Raw genomic sequence first — 23,055 nt, 5'->3', positions numbered from 1 at the left:
TATCTTCTTTTTTTTTTTTTAACATATAATGCATTATTTGTTTCAGAGGTACAGATCTGTGATTCAACAGTCTTGCACAATTCACAGCACTCAAAATAGCACATACCTTCCCCAATGTCTATCACCCAGCCACCCCATCCCTCCCACCCCCCCACCACTCCAGCAACCCTCAGTTTGTTTCCTGAGATTAAGAATTCCTCATATCAGTGAGGTCATATGATACATGTGTTTCTCTGATTGACTTATTTAACTCAGCATAACACCCTCCAGTTCCATCCAAGTCGTTGCAAATGATCTCATTCCTTTTGATGGCTGCATAATATTCCATTGTATATATATATACCACATCTTCTTTATCCATTCATCTGTCGATGGACATCTTGACTCTTTCCATAGTTTGGCTATCATGGACATTGCTGCTATAAACATCGGGGTGCACATACCCCTTCGGATCCCTACATTTGTATCTTTGGGGTAAATACCCAGTAGTGCAATTGCTGGGTCGTAGGGTAGCTCTATTTTCAACTTTTTGAGGAACCTCCACACTGTTTTCCAGAGTGGCTGCACCAGCTTGCATTCCCACCAACAGTGTAGGAGGGTTCCCCTTTCTCCGCATCCTCGCCAACATCCATCCTTTCCTGACTTGTTAATTTTAGCCATTCTGACTGGTGTGAGGTGATATCTCATTGAGGTTTTGATTTGTATCCCCCTGATGCTGAGCGATGTTGAGCACTTTTCCAAGTGTCTGTTGGCTATTTGGATGTCTTCTTTGGGAAAATGTCTTCTGCCCATTTCTTGATTGGATCATTTGTTCTTTGGGTGTTGAGTTTAAGAAGTTCTTTATAGATTTTGGATACTAGCCCTTTATCTGGTATGTCATTTGCAAATGTCTTCTCCCATTCTGTTGGATGTCTTTTGGTTTTGTTGACTGTTTCTTTTGCTGTGCAAAAGCTTTTTATCTTGATGAAGTCTCAATAGTTCATTTTCGCCCTTGCTTCCCTTGCCTTTGGTGATGTTTCTAGGAAGAAGTTGCTGTGGCTGAGTTCGAAGAGGTTGCTGCCTGTGTTCTCCTCTAGGATTTTGATGGACTCCTGTCTCACATTTAGGTCTTTCACCCATTTTGAGTCTACTTTTGTGTGTGGTGTAAAGAAATGGTCCAGTTTCATTCTTCTGCATGTGGCTGTCCAATTTTCCCAACACCATTTGTTGAAGAGACTGTCTTTTTTCCATTGGACATTCTTTCCTGCTTTGTCCAAGATTAGTTGACCATAGAGTTGAGGGTCCATTTCTGGGCTCTCTATTCTGTTCCACTGATCTATGTGTCTGTTTTTGTGCCAGTACCATACTGTCTTGATGATGACAGCTTTGTAATAGAGCTTGAAATCCAGAATTGTGATGCCGCCAGCTTTGCTTTTCTTTTTCAACATTCCTCTGGCTATTCGGGGTCTTTTCTGGTTCCATACAAATTTTAGGATTATTTGTTCCATTTCTTTGAAAAAAGTGGATGGTATTTTGATGGGGATTGCATTGAATGTGTAGATTGCTCTAGGTAGCATTGACATCTTCACAATATTTGTTCTTCCAATCCATGAGCATGGAACATTTTTCCATTTCTTTGTGTCTTCCTCAATTTCTTTCATGAGTATTTTATTGTTTTCTGAGTACAGATTCTTTGCCTCTTTGGTTAGATTTATTCCTAGGTATCTTATGGTTTTGGGTACAGTTGTAAATGGGATCGGCTCCTTAATTTCTCTTCCTTCTGTCTTGTTGTTGGTGTATAGGAATCCCACTGATTTCTGTGCATTGATTTTATATCCTGCCACTTTACTGAATTCCTGTATGAGTTCTAGCAGTTTGGGGTGGAGTCTTTTGGGTTTTCCACATAAAATATCATATCATCTGCAAAGAATGAGAGTTTGACTACTTCTTTGCTGATTCGGATGCCTTTTATTTCCTTTTGTTGTCTGATTGCTGTGGCTAGGACTTCTAATACTATGTTGAATAGCAGTGGTGATAGTGGACATCCCTGCTGTGTTCCTGACCTTAGGGGGAAAGCTCTCAGTTTTTCCCCATTGAGAATGATATTTGCTGTGGGTTTTTCATAGATGGCTTTTATGATATTGAAGTATGTACCCTCTATCCCTGTACTCTGAAGAGTTTTGATCAAGAAAGGATGCTGTAATTTGCCAAATGCTTTTTCTGCATCTATTGAGAGGATCATATGGTTCTTGTTCTTTCTTTTATTAATGTATTGTATCACATTGATTGGTTTGTGGATGTTGAACCAACCTTGCAGCCCAGGGATAAATCCCACTTGGTCGTGGTGAATAGTCCTTTTAATGTACTGTTGGATCCTATTGGCTCGTATTTTGATGAGAATTTTTGCATCCATGTTCATCAAGGATATTGGTCTGTAATTCTCCTTTTTGATGGGGTCTTTTTCTGGTTTGGGGATCAAGATAATGGTGGCCTCATAAAACAAGTTTGGAAGTTTTCCTTCCATTTCTATTTTTTGGAACAGTTTCAGAAGAATGGGTATTAATTCTTCTTTAAATGTTTGGTAGAATTCCCCTGGGAAGCCATCTGGCCCTGGGCTTTTGTTTGTTGGGAGATTTTTTGATTACTGCTTCAATTTCCTTAGTGGTTTAGGTCTGTTCAGGTTTTCTATTTCTTCCTGGTTCAGTTTTGGTAGTTGATACATCTCTAGGAATGCCTCCATTTCTTCCAGAAATTAGATTATCTAATTTGCTGGCATATAGTTGCTCATAATATGTTCTTATAATTGTATTTCTTTGGTGTTGGTTGTGATCTCTCCTCTTTCATTCATGATTTTGTTGATTTTGGTCATTTCTCTTTTCTATTTGATAAGTCTGGCCAGGGGGTTATCAATCTTGTTAATTCTTTCAAAGAACCAGCTCCTGGTTTCATTGATCTGTGCTACTGTTCTTTTGGTTTCTATTTCATTGATTTCTGCTCTGATCTTTATTATTTCTCATCTCCTGCTGGGTTTAGGCTTTATTTGCTGTTCTTTCTCCAGCTCCTTTAGGTGTAGAGTTAGATTGTGTATTTGAGACCTTTCTTGTTTCTTGAGAAAGGCTTGTATTGCTATATACTTTCCTCTTAGGGCTGCCTTTGCTGTATCCCAAAGATTTTGAACAGTTGTGTTTTCATTTTCATTTGTTTCCATGAATTTTTTAAATTCTTCTTTAATTTCCTGGTTGACCCATTCATTCTTTAGTAGGATGCTCTTTAGCCTCCACGTATTTGAGTTCTTTCCGACTTTCCTCTTGTGATTGAGTTCTAGTTTCAAAGCATTGTGGTCTGAAAATATGCAGGGAATAGGAATTTCATTTTAATGAAAGGTCAAAGTCACATGTGATTTCATTCAGCCAAGAGGGGCTGTGGGTTTGCAGATGCTCTAAGGAAGGGGTGTGAAGAAGGGGAGGTAAAGGTGGGTATATTTGGTATGGAAGGCAGTTACTATTATCCCCAGGTACTATCTGTAATTACTAAATTAGGTTGAGCCTACCCCCAGAATGCTTCCTGAATTCTGTCATTGCTCTAACTCAAGCAAGCCTTCATCCCTAGTCTGAAATACTGCAAGAGCTTCCTAACAGTTTTTGCTGTCCTTACTATCTCTTTCCTGAAATCTCTCCTTCACTGCCACAAGACAACGATGGGAGGATTAAATAAAAACTTCATGAACTTTAAAGCATTCCACAAATGTATAGTGGTGGGGCAAAAAATAGATCTAAATAAAGTAGTACTGGGGGAAAAAAATAGATCAAACCAGAGGACTCCTCTCCTTAAAAAACTCTCAGTGATTTCGGGGCACCTTGGTGGCTCAGTTGTTAAGCGTCTGCCTTCGTCTCAGGTCATGATCTCAGGGTCCTGGGATCGAGCCCCGCATTGGGCTCCCTGCTTGACGGGAAGCCTGCTTCTCCCTCTCCCACTCCCCCTGCTTGTGTTCCCTCTCTCGCTGTGTCTCTCTCTGTCAAATAAATAAATAAAATCTTAAAAAAAAAAAAAAAAAAAAAACTTTCAGGGGCACCTGGGTGGCTTAGCCGTTTAGCGTCTGCCTTCGGCTCAGGTCATGATCCCAGAGTCCTGGGATTGAGCCCCGCATCGGGCTCCTTGCTCAGCAGGGAAGCCTGCTTCTCCCTCTCCCACTCCGCCTGCTTGTGTTCCCTCTCTCGCTGTCTCTCTCTGTCAAAAGATAAATAAAAATTAAAAAAATTAAAAAAAAACTTTCAATGATTTCCCCATTACCTAAAGAATCAAAGACTAAAGCTCCATACATGTTCTTAAGCTTCTTCATAACTTGAACTAAATGTTAACTTTCCAGTATCAGCGCCTCCGGGACACTTTTCCTCCCTCATCAGACAATACTATGGCTTGACCACGTCGTTAATTTCCATGCCCATACTGTTCTATATGCTTATGTCTTCCATCTCCTCTTCCTTGCCCAGGAAACCCCATTCACCCTTTAAAACCAGAATCACGGGTCAAATTTTCCAGTAAACCATGATAAGGTTTACCTTCTCAAAATCAATGTCTCTTTCCCCTGGAGTCTTGCAAATCTCCAGTAAATTACCAAGGCTTGACTAATATTTCAGGCATTTTTCTCCCCTTCACTAGCTCTGTTTTCCAATTCCATCTGTCTACTCAAGCATCCTCAGCTCTACCACCTCTAGGGGCATAGAAAACGCCAGGCGGGAATTTCAGGGTCGGAAGCTTAGAGCAAACACAGGCTTAAGATACTTCAGAATCAAATCAAGAATAGCTCTCCAGGGGGCGCCTGGGTGGCTCAGTTGTTAAGCCTCTGCATTTGGCTGAGGTCATGATCCCGGCGTCCTGGGACTGAGCCCCACATCGAGCTCCCTGCTCTGCGAGAAGCCTGCTTCTCCCTTTCCCACTCCCCTTGCTTGTGTTCCCTCTCTCGCTGTGTCTCGCTGTGTCTCGCTGTGTCTCTGTCAAATTAATTAAGAATCTGGAAAAAAAAAAAAAAAAAGCTCTCCAGAGCCAAGCTTTTCCCCAGAGGGGCTGAGGCGCAGGCGCTGGCGGTGCATACTGGGAGATGGAGTCTTCGACCGACCCCACTACCTCTTGGGAGTTGTAGTCCTTGGTCTGGTAAAAGAGAAGAAGGAGGAAACTCCCAAATTGTGAATTAGTTCTTAGGGGTAAACGGAAAAGGGAACTCCTTAACATCATGCAAGATCAAGATCCTTGGGCCCATCTCCGGCTCCCCAGCAGCGGGCGGGGGGGCTAGACGGCGGAGCCGAGGAGGGCGGGGAGACGTTACGTTGACGCTGGCGTGACCCTCCCGGAGAATTTGGCGGGATCTCCGAAAGTTGCCGGTCGGGGAGAGCTCTGCGGCCTGAGACTCTGGTCTGAGGAGAGTTGACGCGCCGTGAGGGGCGTAGTTTGGAGCTAAAACTCGCGTGCGTTGTGTGCAGAGCAAGGGAGTAGAGAAGTTGGCAGCAAGGGAGGGCATTTGAAGTCCGTCCGGGGTCGGCCGCGGACCAGACCAGCGGACAGAAGTCGGAGCGCGCAGCCCGCCCGAGTGAGAAGGGCTGTGGGCCGAGGTGAGTGTGTGAGGCGTAGACCTGGCCCCTTTCTGCGTCCCGGTGCGTCCCCGCATTAACCGGACCGGGCCCGTGGCCCGGCAGCCGGCTTATAGGCCCCTCTGCGCCAAGTGAGAAACCGGAGTTGGCCGGGCGGAGCAGGGGCATGCCTGGGCCCAGCCCCCCGTCGGAGCTGGTTATGGCGAAAACTGATGCGGTCCTCAGGCTCCAGAGCTGGGAGGAACCTTAGAAGCCTTCACTTCCAACACCCATTTTATGAGCGGAGGCGAGAAAGCCGAGATCTAGAGAAGTGTAAAGATATAATGTCACAGCTGTATGTGTCAGGGCCAGGGTTTCCGGATTTCTAGTCAGTCCTCTTTCCATTACTCCGTGCTTTGCTTACGAAGTACCCGCCTCCAGTTTCCTAAAAGGTGTTTTCGTTACCTAATGCGGAAGGCCGTGAACGTGATACCTAGGGAATCATCTGTAGTGAGGTTTTGGTTTGTTTGTTTTCTTTTTAACTTCTAAAGTGAAGTGTAATATGCATATAGAAGAATGCACAAATCAAAAGTGTATACAGCTCTGAATTATTTCAAAGAGAATATATCTGTGTAATCACTACTCAGGTCAATAAATAGAATGTTGTCAGCACCCCCAAAACTTCCCTTGTTCCCCCTCTAGTAGGTCCCTTTTTCTCCCCAAAGGTAACCACTGTATTGACTTCTAACACCAGTGACTAAATTTGCCTGTGTTTGAATTTTATCTAAGTGATACTGTTTATATTTTTGTGTCTGGTTTTGCCCAACATTCTGTCTGTAGATTCATATATATCTTTGTATATAGTAATAGTTGGTTTTTTTACCCCCCTATCGAATTCCTTATTCTTCCTGCCTATGGTGGACATTTGGGTTGTTTCTAGTTTCTGACTTTTTAAAGGAGAAAGGCTGCTGAGAACAGGCCTATGTATATTTTGGTGCACATGGGTATGCTTTTCAGTTGGTTAGTAATACAGTGTTGAAATTCCTGGGTCATAGCATTTGTCTATATTCAACTTCCACATTTAATGCCAGTTTTCTAAAGTACCGATTTACATTCAAACCAGCAGTATATGAGTGTTCAGTTGTTTCACATGTTTGCCAACACTTGATATTGTCAGTCTTTTTAATTTTATCTATTTTGGTGGCATATAGTAATACCTTATGGTTTTAATATTCCTGATAATTAGGATGAGCGTTGGTTCATAAGTTTATTGACCATTGGATATCTTCTATACTGAAGTGCTCGTTCAGATCTCTGTTTTTCTATTGGGTTGTCTTTCTTGCTGATTTGAAGTTTTTTATATATTTTATTTATTATGATTTTTTTAAATTTTATTTATTCATTTGACAGAGAGCACAAGTAGGCAGAGCGGCAGGCAGAGGGAGAACAGACTTCCCACTGAGCAGGGAGCCCGAGTCGGGGCTCAATCCCGGGACCCTGGGATCATGACCTGAGCCGAAGGCAGACGCTTAACCCACTGAGCCACCCAGGCGCCCCTGAAGTTTCTTATATATTTTAATTATCAGCCCTTGGTTGTATATGTGGTAAATATTTTGTCCCCCAACTATAGTTTTTTTATTTTCTTAATAGTGTCTTTTGATAGATAGAAGTTCTAAATTTAAATGTAGTCCAGTTTTTCAGTCTTTTCTTTTTTGGTTGTTGCTTTATGTATCCAGTTTAAGAAATCTTTATCCTTAAGTCATGAAGATACTTGCTTATATTCCAAAAGCTTTGTTTTACGTCTTACATTTAGATCTATAATGAATTGGAAATGGATGTTTCTTCTGTGTGTGTGTGGTGGGGGCCGGGGGTGGTTGCTTATTCTGTAAGGCTCTTCCATCAACTCAACACTGTTTATTGAAAAGACCATCCTTTCTCCATTACTCTGGAGTTCCATCTTTTTCATAAATTATGAAGGGAGAGGTTTAAATTTAAATTGCATTCAGGTGATTCCGATATTTAGCATTATCATAGGCACATTATGCTAAATCTGCCCTCTAAGAGATCTGCATCTGAACTAATCAAGAACAAATGGTTATCTCCAAAGAAGACACAGATGGCAAACAGACACATGAAAAGGTGCTCAACATCACTAATCATCAGGGAAATGCAGACCAAAACCACAATGAGATATCACCTCCCATCTGTCAGAATGGCTAAAATTAAAAAGATAAGAAATAAGGGAGCCTGGCTGGTGAGGATGTGGAGATAAAGGAACCCTCGTGAACTGTTGGTGCACTAATTTACATTTATTGCAGCTGCTATGGAAAACAGTTTGTAGGTTCCTCAAAAAATTAAAAATAGAAATACCATGTGATCCAGTAATTCCACTACAGGGTATTTACCCAAAGAAAATGAAAACACTGACTTGACAAAATATACGCTCCCCAATGCTTATTGCAGCATTTTTTTTTAAAAAAGATTTATTTATTTGACAGAGAGAGACACGGCGAGAGAGGGAACACAAGCAGGGAGAGTGGGAGAGGGAGAAGCAGGCTTCCCGCTGAGCAGGGAGCCCAATGCAGGGCTTGATCGCAGGACCCTGGGATCATGACCTGAGCCGAAGGCAGACACTTAATGACTGAGCCACCCAGGCGCCCCATATTGTAGCATTATTTACAGTAGCCATGATATGGAAGCAACCCAAGTGTCCATCCACTCATGAATGGATAAAGGAGATTGTGTGTGTGTGTGTAATGGAATGTTACTCAGCCATTAAAAAGAATGAGATCTTCCTGTTTGCAACAATATGGGGGGACCTAGAAGGTACTATGCTAAGTGAAATAAGTCATACAGAGAAAGACAAATACTATATGATTTCATTTATATGTGGAGTGTAAAAAAAAATAAATGAACAAACAAAAAGCAGAAACAGACCCATAAATACAGAGAACAAACTGATGGCTTCCAGAGGGAGAAGGAGGGATGGGCAGAATGGGTGAATGTGAGTGAGAGGTACAGGCTTCCAGTTATGGAATGAATAAGTCATAGGAATAAAAGGTACAGCATAGGGAATATAGTCAGTGGTATTGTAATAGTGTTGTATGGTGATAGATGGTAGCTACACTTGTGGTGAGCATAGCATAACATACAGAGTTGTCAGATCACTATGGTGTACACCTAAAACTAATGTGACATTGTGAATCAACTATACTTAAAAAAAGGGAGGGGAGAACAAATGGTCCTCTTTTGTCAAGTTTTGAAGAATGGAGATTTCATATGTGTTATCTTTTGCATTAAATTTATCCAGATTGTTAAATTGTCCAGATTGTTTTGGTGTGATTTAAATTCATTTATTCCTGTGAACATTAAGACTTGTTCATTTTTGGGGTGCCTGGGTGGTCCAGTTGGTTAAGCCTCTTAACTCTTGGGGGGGAAAAAAAAGACTTACTTTTACTAATACCTTTGAAGATCATTAAAATTTTTTGTTCTCCATTCTTTTCTTTTCTTTTTTTTTTTTAAGATTTTATTTATTTATTTGAGAGAGAGAATGAGAGAGAGCACGAGAGGGGTGAGGGTCAGAGGGAGAAGCAGACTCCCTGCTGAGCAGGGAGCCCGATGCGGGACTCGATCCCGGGACTCCGGGATCATGACCTGAGCCGAAGGCAGTTGCTTAACTAACTGAGCCACCCAGGCGCTCTCTCCATTCTTTTCAACCTGAGCAATCTTAACTATCATAATAACCTGACTAGGTATGCGCCTAATGCTGTATGGGAGATTTCAGACTGAGCAGAGTACTTGAATGTTATTTATTCATTTGTGCATTCAGTGAGGTCTGAAATTGATTAAAATGGTGATGTTTAAATTCCATACATCCCCCCCTTTTTTTTAAAGATTTTATTTATTTGAGAGAGAGAACATGCATGAGCCAGGGGAAGGGCAGGGAGGGGAGGGCTCAACAGGGAGTTGAGCAGGGAGCCTGATATGGAACTCGATCCCAGGACTCTGGAATCATGACCTGTGCCGAAGGTAGACACCTAACCGACTGAGCCACCCAGGTGACCTAAATTTCACACATTGCTATTGGAAGCAGAATATGTGACTACAAGCTATGATCCTTGGCTAAGGTGGGAAGTACTTCTCATCTCAGTCTACTGCCTTATCAGGAGTGGAGGCTTATGTGCAGTCATTCTGTACCTTCATTTCACTCCTCTCCCACCACCCCCAAACCCTACTTGCTGGAAGGGAACAATGAAGTTGAAATAGTATAACAAACTTTCATCAATTTTTTTAAAAATATTTTTATTTTTATTCATTTATTTTTATTTTTAAAGATTTTATTTATTTATTTGACAGAGACACACAGAGAGAGGGAACACAAACAGGGGAAGTGGGAGAGGGAGAAGCAGACTTCCCGCAGAGCAGGGAGCCCGATGCGGGGCTCGATCCCAGGGCCCTGGGATCATGACCTGAGCTGAAGACAGACGCTTAACGACTGAGCCACCCAGGCGCCCCCATTTATTTATTTTAAAGATTTTATTTATTTGAGAGAGAGAGTCAGAGATAATGAAAGCACAAGTGGGGAGAGAGGGAGAAGCAGGCTCCCGTTAGGGAGCCCGACTTGGGGCTCGATTCCAGGACCCCAGGATCCCAGGATCATGACCTGAGCTGAAGGCAGACGCTTAACCGACTGAGCCACCCAGGCGCCCCCAATTTTTTTTTTTTTAATTTTAAGTAGAGTCTTGGAAAGTCTGCATTCATTTACCAAATACTTACCAAACAACTAGTATTTAATGTATCAGGGTGTACATAAATAAATAAGACTTGGCCCCTACTCTCAAGGAATATGAAGCAGGGGAACTGAGGACATAGTTGGTCTAGTTAAGCTGTGCATCTTTAAGAAGCAGACTAGTCCTGACTCTTCCTAAACTATTTCTGGTAGAACTAGGTGGGTGGAAAGGAAAGCTGGTGAGATATGTTCTTTTTCCTGCAGTAGGAAGGAAAGGTAGGTCAGTGATTAGACCAAAAGACTAACAAGAAATTCTTCAGAGATTTATTTCAAAATGAAGTTTGCAGCTCTGTACTTTTTCTGGCCATCTCTATTTTTCAGTATTGATTGTGGAGTAATGGCTATGCAAATGCAGCTTGAAGCAAATGCAGATACTTCAGTGGAAGAAGAGAGCTTTGGCCCACAACCTATTTCACGATTAGAGGTATGTACTTAGTTAATTTTGGAATTATATTGCTAGATTAGAGTCTCCTACCTATTGGGAAAAATCACAACCTTTTCGTAAACCATTGATTTATTACCTAAGGTCAAACCCAAATTAGAGTTTTCAGAAGTGTTATCAAGGACCCTGTGGAAAGGCTTGAGATAATTGCTAAACATATCTGGCCAGATGTTTAAGAATTCGCCTTCTACTTTATCATTTTTCTTTCTCAGAGTTGGATTGTCAAAAACTAAGAAGCCCTAGGATCCCATGGTGGAGTCTCTGTGATGTTTATACTATGTATGAAATTACAATCCAAAGAATTAGAGTGGCCTGGGACAGCTATGCAGGAAGAGGAGCATTGTCTCTCCATTGACCCATATCTGTCTGAAGTTACTAGCAAGACAGCTGTTGTGGTCAGGGAGAAGGGCTTGTGGTTATTAAGGTATAAGAGCCAAGCTCCAATTCAGGACTCTGCACAGGAACATCAAGCACTAGAGCTGGGGCCTTGCACTATTTCTTCCCATTGTACCGAGGCCCCACAGTGTGAATGCAGCTGACATAGGCTGAAAGAAGTAGGAGGGAAAGCAGAGAAAGCCTTCATTCTTCTGTCTCTTTAAAACATATTCCTACCACCCCCAGCTAAGCTTCAAGACTCCAGAAGTTAATTTAAACAGGTGTGTGATAAATATTACAGAGTTCAGCATCACAAATTCTGGTATCATGAGCATCCTTATACCCACACGTGCATTTTGCTTATTGCTTAAATATTAATAGTAGAGTTTTTTTCTATTGGCAGGTACTATTCTCTCCCCTCTCAAAAACCCTTTCTAACCTGCAAGTACATACACATTCCACCACTAACTAATATTGTCCCAGCAGTCATAGCTTCAGTGGCTAATAAAATCAAAGCTGAATTTGTAATATAGGTAGGAAGAGGTACCTTTGGGTGGTTTATTTTGAGAATTGGTATATGAGTCCTTGACCAAAAGTAGTTTTCCCCCATTTTCTTTTTTAAGATTTTATATATTTATTTGAGAGAGAGAGAGCATGGGCAGGGGGAGGGGCAGAAGGAGAAGCAGACTCCCCACTGGGCAGGGAGCCTGACATGGGGCTTGATCCCAGGAGGCTGGGATCATGACCTGAGCTGAAGGCAGACGATTAACCGACTGAGCCTCCTAGGCATCCCGGTTTTCCCCCATTTTTAATGTCAGTTGTTAGAGCTTTCCAGTCATTTTGCTACCCTCAGCTCTGGGGCAGCCTTATCTGTTTACTCCAGCTTAGATTAAAAAAAAAAAAAAAAAAAAAAGATTTTTTTTTTTTTTTTTTTTTTTTTTTAATGTGTGTTTGATGTAGAAAACATTGGAAACACTGGTTTAAGGTGGCTTCTTGGGGCGCCTGGGTGGCTCAGTCGTTAAGCATCTACCTTCAGCTTAGGTCATGGTCCCAGGGTCCTGGGATCGGGCCCTGCATCGGGCTCCCTGCTCTGCGGGGAAGCCTGCTTCTCCCTCTCCCACTCCCCCTGCTTGTGTTCCCTCTCTCGCTGTGTCTCTCTGTCAAATAAATAAAATCTTTAAAAAAATAATAATAATAAGGTGGCTTCTTAGGGCCCAGTGTTTCAAAGTTCTTTTTTTTTTTTTTTTTTTTTGACAGAGAGAGAGAGCACAAGTAGGGGGAGTGGCAGAGGGAGAGGGAAAAGCAGACTCCCCATTCATCAGGGAGCCCAATGCAGGGCTTGATCCCAGGATTCTGGGATCATGACCTGAGCCAAAGGCAGATGCTTAACGGCTGAGCCACCCAGGCGCCCCTCAAGGTTCATTTATTTATTTATTAAGATTGATTGATTGATTGATTGATTGATTTGACAGAAAGAGAGCACAAGTACGCAGAGTGGCAGGCACATGGAGAGGGAGAAGCAGGCTCTCCGCTGAACAGGGAGCCTGATGCAGGGCCCAATCCCAAAACCCCAGGATCATGACCTGAGCCGAAGGCAGCCGCTTAACCTGAGCCACCCAGGCGCCCCTCAAGGTTCATTTAGAATCCCAGTCATAAAAGATTGAGAGTTACAGGTTTATTCCAGTGCCTGTGAATTAGTGGTTTGGTCCCAACTCATGATGAGAATACATACATGGGATTATTAGTTTAAAAGTATTGGTTTTCAAAATGAAAAGGTTGATAATTTGTTATTAAATACCTCATGTGTAGAGAATACTTTTCAAAGCTTTTGCATATAATATCACAGTTCTTCAAAACAGATCTGAAGTGGGTAGGGCAAATATCTACATTAGATGAGAGAACTGAAGCTTACATTTATCCATGGTTTTCTTCACTTGCAGCAATGTGGCATTAATGCCAATGATGTGAAGAAATTGGAAGAAGCTGGATTCCATACTGTGGAGGCTGTTGCCTATGCACCAAAGAAGGAACTAATAAATATTAAGGGAATTAGTGAAGCCAAAGCTGACAAAATTCTGGTAAGTACTGTTTATGTGATGTAGGGAGGCATTAGTGGGAATAGTACAAAAGGATATACAGTGAAAAGTTGCAGTGTTGCTCTTTCATCCCTTATTGTGTCATCGTGTTCCCCTTTGCGGAGGTGACTGCACTAGTTAATTATCTTTGAATGTGCCTCCTGGCATAAATTGGGATTTTCTCTCAAGGAAATTAGTTTCATGGGCTATAAGTACCGCCAAGTTGACAAGTTTGCATTTGCACCAACAGTGAGTGGTATGTACCTTATCTTTCTAGAAATTATGATCTCGTGCCTTAGAAATACATTCATTAGTATGTAGCCACTAAAAAGAGTTTCAAAAAATATTCGTTGACATAGGAAAATGTTCCTGATATAAGAAAGCAGGGTAATAAAACACATAAGTATGTACATATATACATGGTTGGTTTTTGTTTTCAAAAATGTGTGTATATGTATAGCACATACACAGGATAAATACACTAAAATATTTGTGGTGTTATTTCTGGATAGTAAGAATGTGAGTAATTTTTATTTTTGCCTCGATTTTCTAAAGTTTCTTCATTTTGTATAATAAACAAGTTTTACTTTCAAATAGAAAAGTTGTTTTTATTTCTAGTTAGCTAACTAATCATAGGCAAGATTCTTCAATAATGACAAGAGAATGTGATTTCAAATCATGTGCTTAGTTTTGTTTTCTTTTTTAACCTTAATGGTATAAGTGATTTTACTGGCTTAATAGAAATGAAGTAGTAACCTTGTAATCCCTTATATGGCATTTTAACTTTGAAATCTCATCCCTTTCATACATACTCTCATCTGACCTTCATAACAACACTGAGAAAAATAGGTAGGGTCAGTATTATCTCTGTTTTACAGATAAAGAAACTTAAGGTACAATGGTTCAATTATTTACCCAAGGTCATGCAGGCAATGGCAGAACTAAAACTAGAATCCAGTTATTTTCATCCTATCATATTATGATCTTTTCTCATTTTCCTCCAGTCTCTTACAGCTACTATTAATTTTTCTTTATCATTCATAATTCTCCATGATTACATTTTATTTTATGCACTTATCCTTTGGTATTTATATAGTTATTATACAGTTGGGGTTTTTTTTTAAAGATTTTATTTATTAGAGCATGAGTGGGCGGGATGGAGGGAGAGCGAGAAGCAGACTTCCCGCTGAGCAGGGAGCCCAACTCGAGACTCAATCCCAGGACGCCGTGATCATGACCCAAGCCGTAGGCAGATATTTAACTGACTGAGCCACCCAGGTGCCCCTGTAGTTACACATTTGGTTAGCTTTTTTTTTTTTTTTTTAAGATTTTATTTATTTATCTGACAGAGACACAGCGAGAGAGGGAACACAAGCAGGGGGAGTGGGAGAGGGAGAAGCAGGCTTCCCGCAGAGCAGGGAGCCCGATGTGGGGCTCGATGTGGGGCTCGATCCCAGGACCTGGGATCATGACCTGAGCAGAAGGCAGACGCTCAACCGACTGAGCCACCCAGGTGCCCCACATTTGGTTAGCTTTACCCTTGAACTTTTATATAGCGTAAAGTAAGTATCTATAAAATTGCATTTTCATATTTTATGTTGATTACTATTATAATTTCACAGAAATTTTTCTCTGAAAAGATCTTCAAAGCCTAAAGAATATACCAAAAAAGACTACATCATCTGTTATTGGTTAGTTACAGTGTATGTACTGCCATGTAACTTAGTTAAATGAACAATATCTGAGATTTGTGAGTACTTACTATTTCATAAATTAATACATGCACAACCTGATGAGTTCTGTTTTATTGGGTATTATATTGAGAGCTTTGAATTTTTAAGCACTGGCAGGGATTTTACTTCATTTATTTAGACCACTTTATAATAGTAACTCAGGGCTGAAAAGTAATTTTTTTTTTAAAGATTTATTTATTTATTTTTAGAGAAGAGAGAAAGAGCATGACCAGGAGGGGCGGAGGGAAAGGGAGTGAGAATTCCAAGCAGACTTCGACATGAGCTTGATTTCACGACTCTGAGATCATGACCTGAGTAAGCCAAAACCAAGAGTCAGATGCTTAACCGACTGTGCCACCTAGGCATCCCCAAAGTTTTCATTCTTAATTTAAGCCCTTAGAGGAAAGATGTTGCTATCCATGGAAGTATGAAGTTATCTTTTTTTTTTTTTAAGATTTATTTATTTATCTGAACATGGACCCTGATGCAGGGCTCAGGTCTCACAATCCTGAGATCACGACCTGAGCTTAAACCAAGAGTCGTGTGTTTAACCAGCTGTGCCACCCAGGCACCTCTGAAGTTGTCATTTATTGTATTATTCAGATATATTGTTGAAGTGGTGACTTAATTGGAAATGACAGTTCTGAGCCCCTAATACCTCATCGAAAGAGTATGTGTGATACTATGCCAGTAGGTGTCCCTAAAGTCTATTGGTTGTTTTCTTCTGGGCATTAATATTTGTGACAGAACAAATCCTGACAGGATCTTTGCTTATGCCTTGTCAGACCTTAGTTTTAGAAATTGAATCAGTGTCCTGCTTTTATGAAAACACAAATAAAAACCTTTAATAAAGCAAAATGAGATGTGTAAAATGATACAGAGCTAGGTCTATTTTTCTTTCCTCTTTGATTTCAGACATTATATATTGTAAATTTCTAGTAGATAAAGATTGATGATGTTATTTGCTTTTAAAGTTTAAAGATTTCTTCAGTCAGGCGCCTGGGTGGCTCAGTCATTAAGTGTCTGCCTTCGGCTCAGGTCGTGATCCTTCATAACAACACTGACCTCTCGCTATCTCTTTTTCTGTGTCAAATAAATAAATAAATAAAAATCTTTTTTTTTTTTTTTTTTAGATTTTATTTATTTATTTGACAGAGAAACACAGCGAGAGAGGGAACACAAGCAGGGGCAGAGGAAGAGGGAGAAGCAGGCCTCCCGCAGAGCAGGGAGCCCAATGTGGGGCTCAATCCCAGGACCCTGGGATCACGACCCAAGCCGAAGGCAGATGCTCAACGACTGAGCCACCCAGGCGCCCCAATAAAAATCTTTAAAAAAAAAACATTTCTTCAGTCACTGTAGCTATTCCCCCAAAGTCTTTGAGGTTTTCTTCTTTTTTTCTTTTTTTTTAAGATGTATTGATTTTAGAGAGAGAGCGCATGAACGGGAAGGGCAAAGGGAGAGGGAAAGAGAATCTGGAGCAGAAAACTCCATGCTCAGCACGGAGCCCCATGTGGGGCTTGATCTCATGACCCTGAGATCACAACCTAAGCCAAAACCAAAAGTCGAACACTCAACCGACTGCGCCACCCAAGCGCTCCTGAAATTGAGATTTTCAAAAAGAATATCCACTGTTACAGTGGAGAAAGGAAAATAAAGAAAATCCATTTGTAGTATGTAAATCAAAGTGGTTGAGAGAGAAAGATTTTATGAACGATTTCATTCAGAAGGTGACAGATTTTTATGTGATCTTTTCCACATTTTCAAAGTTTAATTTTAATTAGCTTTTGTTGAACTGTGTTCTCTTGGCATACTATAAGCACTGACAGATTCAGCACAGTTATTTTTTGTAATATTTTTCAGTTTTTAAGATTTATTTATTAGAGGACATGCATGCACTTATGTGTGCAGTGGGAGGAAGGGCAGAGAGAGAGAGAATCCCAAGCCGACTCCCTGCTGAGTGCAGACCCCCAATCAGGCTCCATCTCACAACCCTGAGATCATGACCTGAGCTGAAATCAAGAGTCAGTCGCTTAACCGACTGAACCACCCAGGTGCCCCATAATACTTTCCTTCTATTCACCATTCTATGTCTTGTGTCCAAGATCTGGTAGTTGTTGGCTATTGAAAACTATAGATTTAAGACTTCACCTAGCACAGATGACAGTAACGCATTACATTAAGTGTGAGAATAGAAGTAAAGTTCTCCCAGATTAGGCAGTTGCATGGTTTTTACTTCACATTTCACTTGGTTATAATATTTTGTTCCTGTAAGGGCTCATATTCTAGAAAATTTAGGAGTTAGGGCGCCTGGGTGGCTCAGTTGGTTAAGCGACTGCCTTCGGCTCAGGTCATGATCCTGGAGTCCCGGGATCGAGTCCCGCATCGGGCTCCCTGCTCAGCGAGGAGCCTGCTTCTCCCTCTGACCCTCCCCCCTCTCGTGTACTCTCTCTCATTCTCGCTCTCTCAAATAAATAAATAAATCTTTAAAAAGAAAAGAAAATTTAGGAGTTAAAAATGACAAACAGGAAAAGCATCTCCTATGTTTTTTCTTATTAACTTACTGTAATGCTGGAAGAATTTTACAATGAAAACTCATGCACGCACCACCTAGACTCTACCATTAACATTTTAATATATTTGACTTACCACCTGTCTATTCATCTCTCTATCCAACAATCAGTCCATCTTGGATTTTTTTTATACTTTTCAAAGAAAGTTGAAGCTGTCAATACATTTCCCCCTAAATATTTCAGCATACATTAATTAGGGTTCAGTAGTGGTTTATAGTCTCACTCACCCCCCTGCTTTGGTATTTTTATTTTCTATTTTTCATTAATCTTCATTTTTCCTGAAGATCAGTAGAAGTTACAGGAAGAGAGATCATAGAAAAAAAGAAGGGAAGAAATTCTCAGATATAATAACAGAAAATCTGCCAGAGCTAAAGGGAAGCAGAAATCTCGCATAGTAAGAACTCATGAGTGTCAAAGACCCACAGCTAGACATATGAGTGTGAAATTTCAGTTTACCAGTCAGAAAGAGAAGATTCTGAAAGAATTCAGAGGAAAAAAGCAATTCTAAAGGAACAAAAATCAGAAAGACTACCTTTTTTTTTTTAAGATTTTATTTTTTTAAGTAATCTCTACACCCATTGTGGGGCTTGAACTCAACCCTAAGATCAAGAGTTCCATGCTCCACCAACTGAGCTAGCCAGAAATCTGACTGGTAGAAACTAGTAGAATAATGCCTTCAAAGTTCTAAGGGGGAAATGATTTTTTTTTTTTTTTAAAGATTTAATTCATTTGAGAGAGTGTACGAGTGGGTGGAGGTGCAGAGGGACAAGAAGACTCCCCACCAAGCATGGAGCCAAACGTGGGCCCCAATCCCAGGACCCCAAGATCGTGACCTGAGCTGAAGTCAGATGCTTAACCGAATGAGCCACCTAGGCACCCCTAAGGGAAAATAATTTTAAACCTAGAATTCTGTTGCAGCAATTTTATTAACCAAGTACTTGGGCAGAATAAAACATTTTCAGAAATAAAAGAATTCAGAATATTTTTCTCTTATCCACTTTCTTAGGAAGTTTACTTGAGGATATACTTCAACAAAATGAGGGTGGAAAACAAAGGATTTAGGTTAGACTCCAACTCAAGTACTCAGTGAAGGAGGGTGGGGGACAGTAGTTAACCTAGAGAGCAAACAGCCCAGTTTGGAGAAGAGAAGGAACTTCAGGTAGAAGGGTTTCAGTAGAATACATGGTAAGATTGAGAGGTTGATAAATTTGAGAAATGATAAAGTCAGAAAACACTGGAGAAAGACATGACTCAGATATAAAAGCAAGGTAAAATGGACCATGATTTTAAAACTGGTGGCATATAAAAAAGAAATGATTTGAATTTCACAGCAGAAACCTGTGAGGGACATTGAGTTGTTAACATTGGAATTTTAGTGAAAGAATTGTACTTCTAGCACACTGTGTTTGGTGCTGCAATGAATTAAATTTACAAAGCTGTAATATAAATGTAATGAGTTTTCAAGTGAGATAGTATTAGAGAAGTTTAGAGAATAATTTAAAGCTACTACTCAGCTATTCATTGATTTTCTTTTTTCTCTGTGTAAAGTTTTTACCTTTTTTTTTTAAGATTTATTTATTTATTTATTTGACAGAGACACAGTGAGAGAGAACACAAGCAGGGGGAGTGGGAGAGGGAGAAGCAGGCTTCCTGCAGTGGGAGAGGGAGAAGCAGGCCCCTGGGATCATGACCTAAGCCGAAGGCAGATGCTTAACCACTGAGCCACCCAGACACCCTGTGGAGTTTTTAAATGATAAGTTTAATCTCTACTTGCTATGGATGTATTCAGATTTTTCTTTTTCTTTTCTTTTCTTTTTTTTTTTTATAGTCAGACTCAGTTTATTTTACAGAATTTAGATTCAGGGACGCCTGGGTGATTCAGTTTGTTAAGCGTCTACCTTCAGTGCAGGTTATGATCCCAGAGTCCTGGGATCAAGTCCCGTATTGGGGTCCTTGCTCAGCGGGGAACCTGCTTCTCCCTCTGCCTGCCACTCCCCTGGCTTGTGCTTGCTCGCTCGCTCTCTCTGACAAATAAATAAATAAATAAAATCTTATAGATTTAGGTTCAACTAATCATTTGTGCCTTGACTTGATTTTTATGAGTTTTGGATTATTGAGTTTTAATAGTTTGTATCTTTCTAGGAATTTGCTTATTTCTTTGAAGTTATCTAATTTGTTGGCATAGAATTCTGTTTTGGGGGGCGCCTGGGTGGCTCAGTTGGTTAAGCGACTGCCTTCGGCTCAGGTCATGATCCTGGAGTCCCAGGATCGAGTCCCGCATCGGGCTCCCTGCTCAGCAGGGAGTCTGCTTCTCCCTCTGACCCTCCTCCCTCTCGTGCTCTCTGTCTCTCATTCTTTCTCTCTCAAATAAATAAATAAAATCTTTAAAAAAAAAAAAAAAGAATTCTGTTTTTGTAAGGTTGATAGTAATGTCCTTTTGTTCCTGATTTGTGATTTGAGTCTTTTATTTTCTTGATCTAGCTAAAGGTTTATCAGTTTTGCTGATTTTCAAAGAACCAACTCCTGGTTTCATTGATTTTTCTCTATTTCTAGTCTCTGTGTTATTAGTTTCTACTCTAATCTTCCTTCCTTCCTTCTGCTTAGTTTGTTTAGTGTGCTTTTTCTAGTATCTTTCATTTATTTTAGAGGAAAAAGCACGTGAGCATGAGCAGGAGGTGCAGAAGGAGAGGGAGAAAGAATCTCAGGCAGACTCCGTGCTGAGTATGGAGTCTGAAGCAGGGCTTAATCCCAGTACCTTGAGATCATGACCTGAGCTGAAACCAAGGGTTGGATGCTTAACCAACTGCACTATCCAGGCACTCCTGAATGCACTTATTTTTAAATTTTGGAATTAATTGGTAGACTGATTATTGAAAACTTATCAATAACTGAAAAATGGGATATAAATGTTTTCAACCTTGACAGTGTAAAAGAAAAGGTACAGCTGACAGAGATGGGGAAGGTAGACATGGAGGGAAAAGAGATTAAAGGACAGATGTCCTCATTTAACAAAGTAGGAGGTTAAGAGATACAGTCTGGTTGATGGAACAGGAAATGAGAATTTAAATATTTTGTTAGACTTCATACTGTATCATCACATTTGTCATAAGTCGGGCGAAGTACGTATGTGTGGGTCTATAATAGGTTTTTTTTTATTTACTATGTGGATGTATTACTTGAATTAGCAATTAAAAAATTAATTTCATGGAGTCTCTAGCTTATCCTTTAGTTGCCAGAGAGATAAAATAATCCCAGAACTAAAACTATTAGTATATTGACTTTTTATTTATTATTTTTTTAAGATTTTATTTATTTGTCAGAGAGAGTGAGCACAAGCAGGGGTAGTGGCAGGCAGAGGAAGAAGCAGGTTCCCTGCTGAGCAAGGAGCCCGATGCAGGACTCGATCCAAGGACCCTGGGATCATAACCTGAGCCGAAGGCAGACGTTTAACCGACTGAGCCACCCCGGCGTTCCTTTTGATGACTTTTTAAAGAGAAAGCACTCTGGAAATTTTGTTAGAATTTGTCTCTTCCTGCAGTATGTCTGATTCTTGTTTTACTAATAATCATATTTTGTTGATTTGACATTTCTTATTTTTCCCAGACTGAGGCAGCTAAATTAGTTCCAATGGGTTTCACTACTGCAACTGAGTTCCACCAAAGGCGGTCAGAGATCATACAGATTACTACTGGCTCAAAAGAACTTGACAAATTACTTCAAGGTATAGTAATCCCTTTTCATCTTCTGTAAACTGCAGTTAGCAAAGCATCCAAGTCACAGAACAAAACTAAAGTATTTGGGTAGAATTTATGTGTTAGATATGATTAAGAGATAAGAGAACTATCCACATTGAAGAAGTAAGACTGCTGCCGGGAGGAACCTTACTTATACTAACATTATCTGCCAATGAAATAATTGAATTTCTGTTTAATACTGCATTCAGAGAGAGAGTAAGCATCCTCTGCTTCCTTTAACACAAAGTGGAAAAATCTGATAAAACACTCCATGTTTGAATACTATGTTATAGTATCAATGCCTGGTGGTGCACAGTAGTGCACACTGAACTTTTGGACTTTATGGAAACCTATGGTTTTTGAACTTCTGAAAACATTGCTGTCCTAAATTATTGCAAGGTTAGATTTGTTCCTTGTTGTTTCCCCAAATATTTAATCATTTAAGTTTTCTTTTATTTAGGGTGCAAAATAGTATGCATTCAGGAATATGTGCAAATTACTTAATATCTCTGTGCTTCATTTTTATTGTCTTCATGGTGAGGATAAAAAGACTTCCTACCTTATAGGTTATTGGAATTAAATGAAATGGTACATATATATGCATAGCACAATGCCAGGTACACAAGAAACATTTAGTAAATGTTAGATGATATCTCTATAATTTTTACATTTACTGCTTATTGACTTGTGATGGTATAGTTCTATATCTTGATTGTGGTGGTAGTTACATGAAGCTACAGATGTGATAAAATTGCAGAACTATACACATATATACAAATGAGATGAGTGCATTTATAACTAGAGAAATCTGAACAAACTCTGGGCTGTATCGCTGACAGTTTTCTGATACTGATACTGTGGTTAAGTAAGATGTTAACACTCGGGGAGGCTGAGTGAAGAATTCTTGGGACCAGGGTGCTGGGTGGCTCAGTCGGTTAAGCGTCTGCCTTTGGCTCAGGTCATGATCCTGGGGTCCTGGGATCGAGCCCTACATCGGGCTCCCTGCTCCATGGGAAGCCTGCTTCTCTCTCTCCTTCTGCCTGCCGCTCCCCCTGCATGTGCTCGCTCTATCACTCACTCTCTCTCTGTGAAATAAATAAATAAAATCTTTTTTATTTTTATTTTTATTTTTTTAAAGATTTTATTTATTTATTCATGAGAGAGAGAGAGAGGCAGAGGGAGAAGCAGGCTCCCAAGGAGCAGGGAGCCCGATGCGGGACTCGATCCCAGGACCCTGAGATCATGACCTGAGCCGAAGGCAGATGCTTAACCATCTGAGCCACCCAGGCGCCCAAATCTTTTTTTTTTTAAAGATTTTATTTAATTATTTTCCAGAGAGAGATGGGGGGAAGAGAGCGAGCACAAGCAGAGGGAGAGGCAGGCAGAGGGAGAAGCAGGCTCCCCACTGAGCAAAGAGCCTGATGTGGGACTCAATCCCAGGACCCCGGGGTCATGACCTGAGCCAAAGGCAGATGTTTAACCGACTGAGCCAACCAGGTATCCCTAAATAAATAAAATCTTTTTTTTTTTTTTAAGATTTTATTTATTTTATTTATTTGAGAGAGAGCACATGAGAGGGGGGAGGGTCAGAGGGAGAAGCAGACTCCCCGCCTAGCAGGGAGCCCGATGCGGGACTCGATCCAGGGACTCCAGGATCATGACCCGAGCTGAAGGCAGTCGCTTAACCAGCTGAGCCACCCAGGCGCCCTTTTTTTTTTTTTTAAAGATTTTATTTATTTATTTGACAGAGAGAGACACAGCGAGAGAGGGAGCACAAGCAGGGGGAGCGGGAGA

General features: G+C 40.6%; 1 protein-coding gene across 1 annotated transcript in view; it reads left to right on the top strand.

The window, feature by feature from the left end:
* The first annotated feature begins 5,329 nt into the window (after positions 1–5,329).
* The window catches only part of RAD51 (RAD51 recombinase), a 31,328-nt gene continuing 13,602 nt past the window's right edge, over positions 5,330–23,055 (top strand). Inside the window, exons 1-4 of the mRNA XM_045900340.3 lie at positions 5,330–5,585; positions 10,654–10,756; positions 13,090–13,227; positions 21,131–21,248. Coding sequence (XP_045756296.1) covers positions 10,670–10,756; positions 13,090–13,227; positions 21,131–21,248 — 343 coding nt within the window. The 5' untranslated portion in view covers positions 5,330–5,585; positions 10,654–10,669. The remainder of the gene's footprint in view (positions 5,586–10,653; positions 10,757–13,089; positions 13,228–21,130; positions 21,249–23,055) is intronic.

This window comes from Mirounga angustirostris, unplaced genomic scaffold (genome assembly GCF_029215605.1).
Source record: "Mirounga angustirostris isolate CCGP_5_RB_7025 unplaced genomic scaffold, mMirAng1.0.hap1 SCAF_9, whole genome shotgun sequence".
Lineage (NCBI taxonomy): Eukaryota > Metazoa > Chordata > Mammalia > Carnivora > Phocidae > Mirounga > Mirounga angustirostris.
The sequence above is the reverse complement of the archived record's forward strand: the minus strand, read 5'-3'. Positions and strand labels throughout refer to the sequence as shown.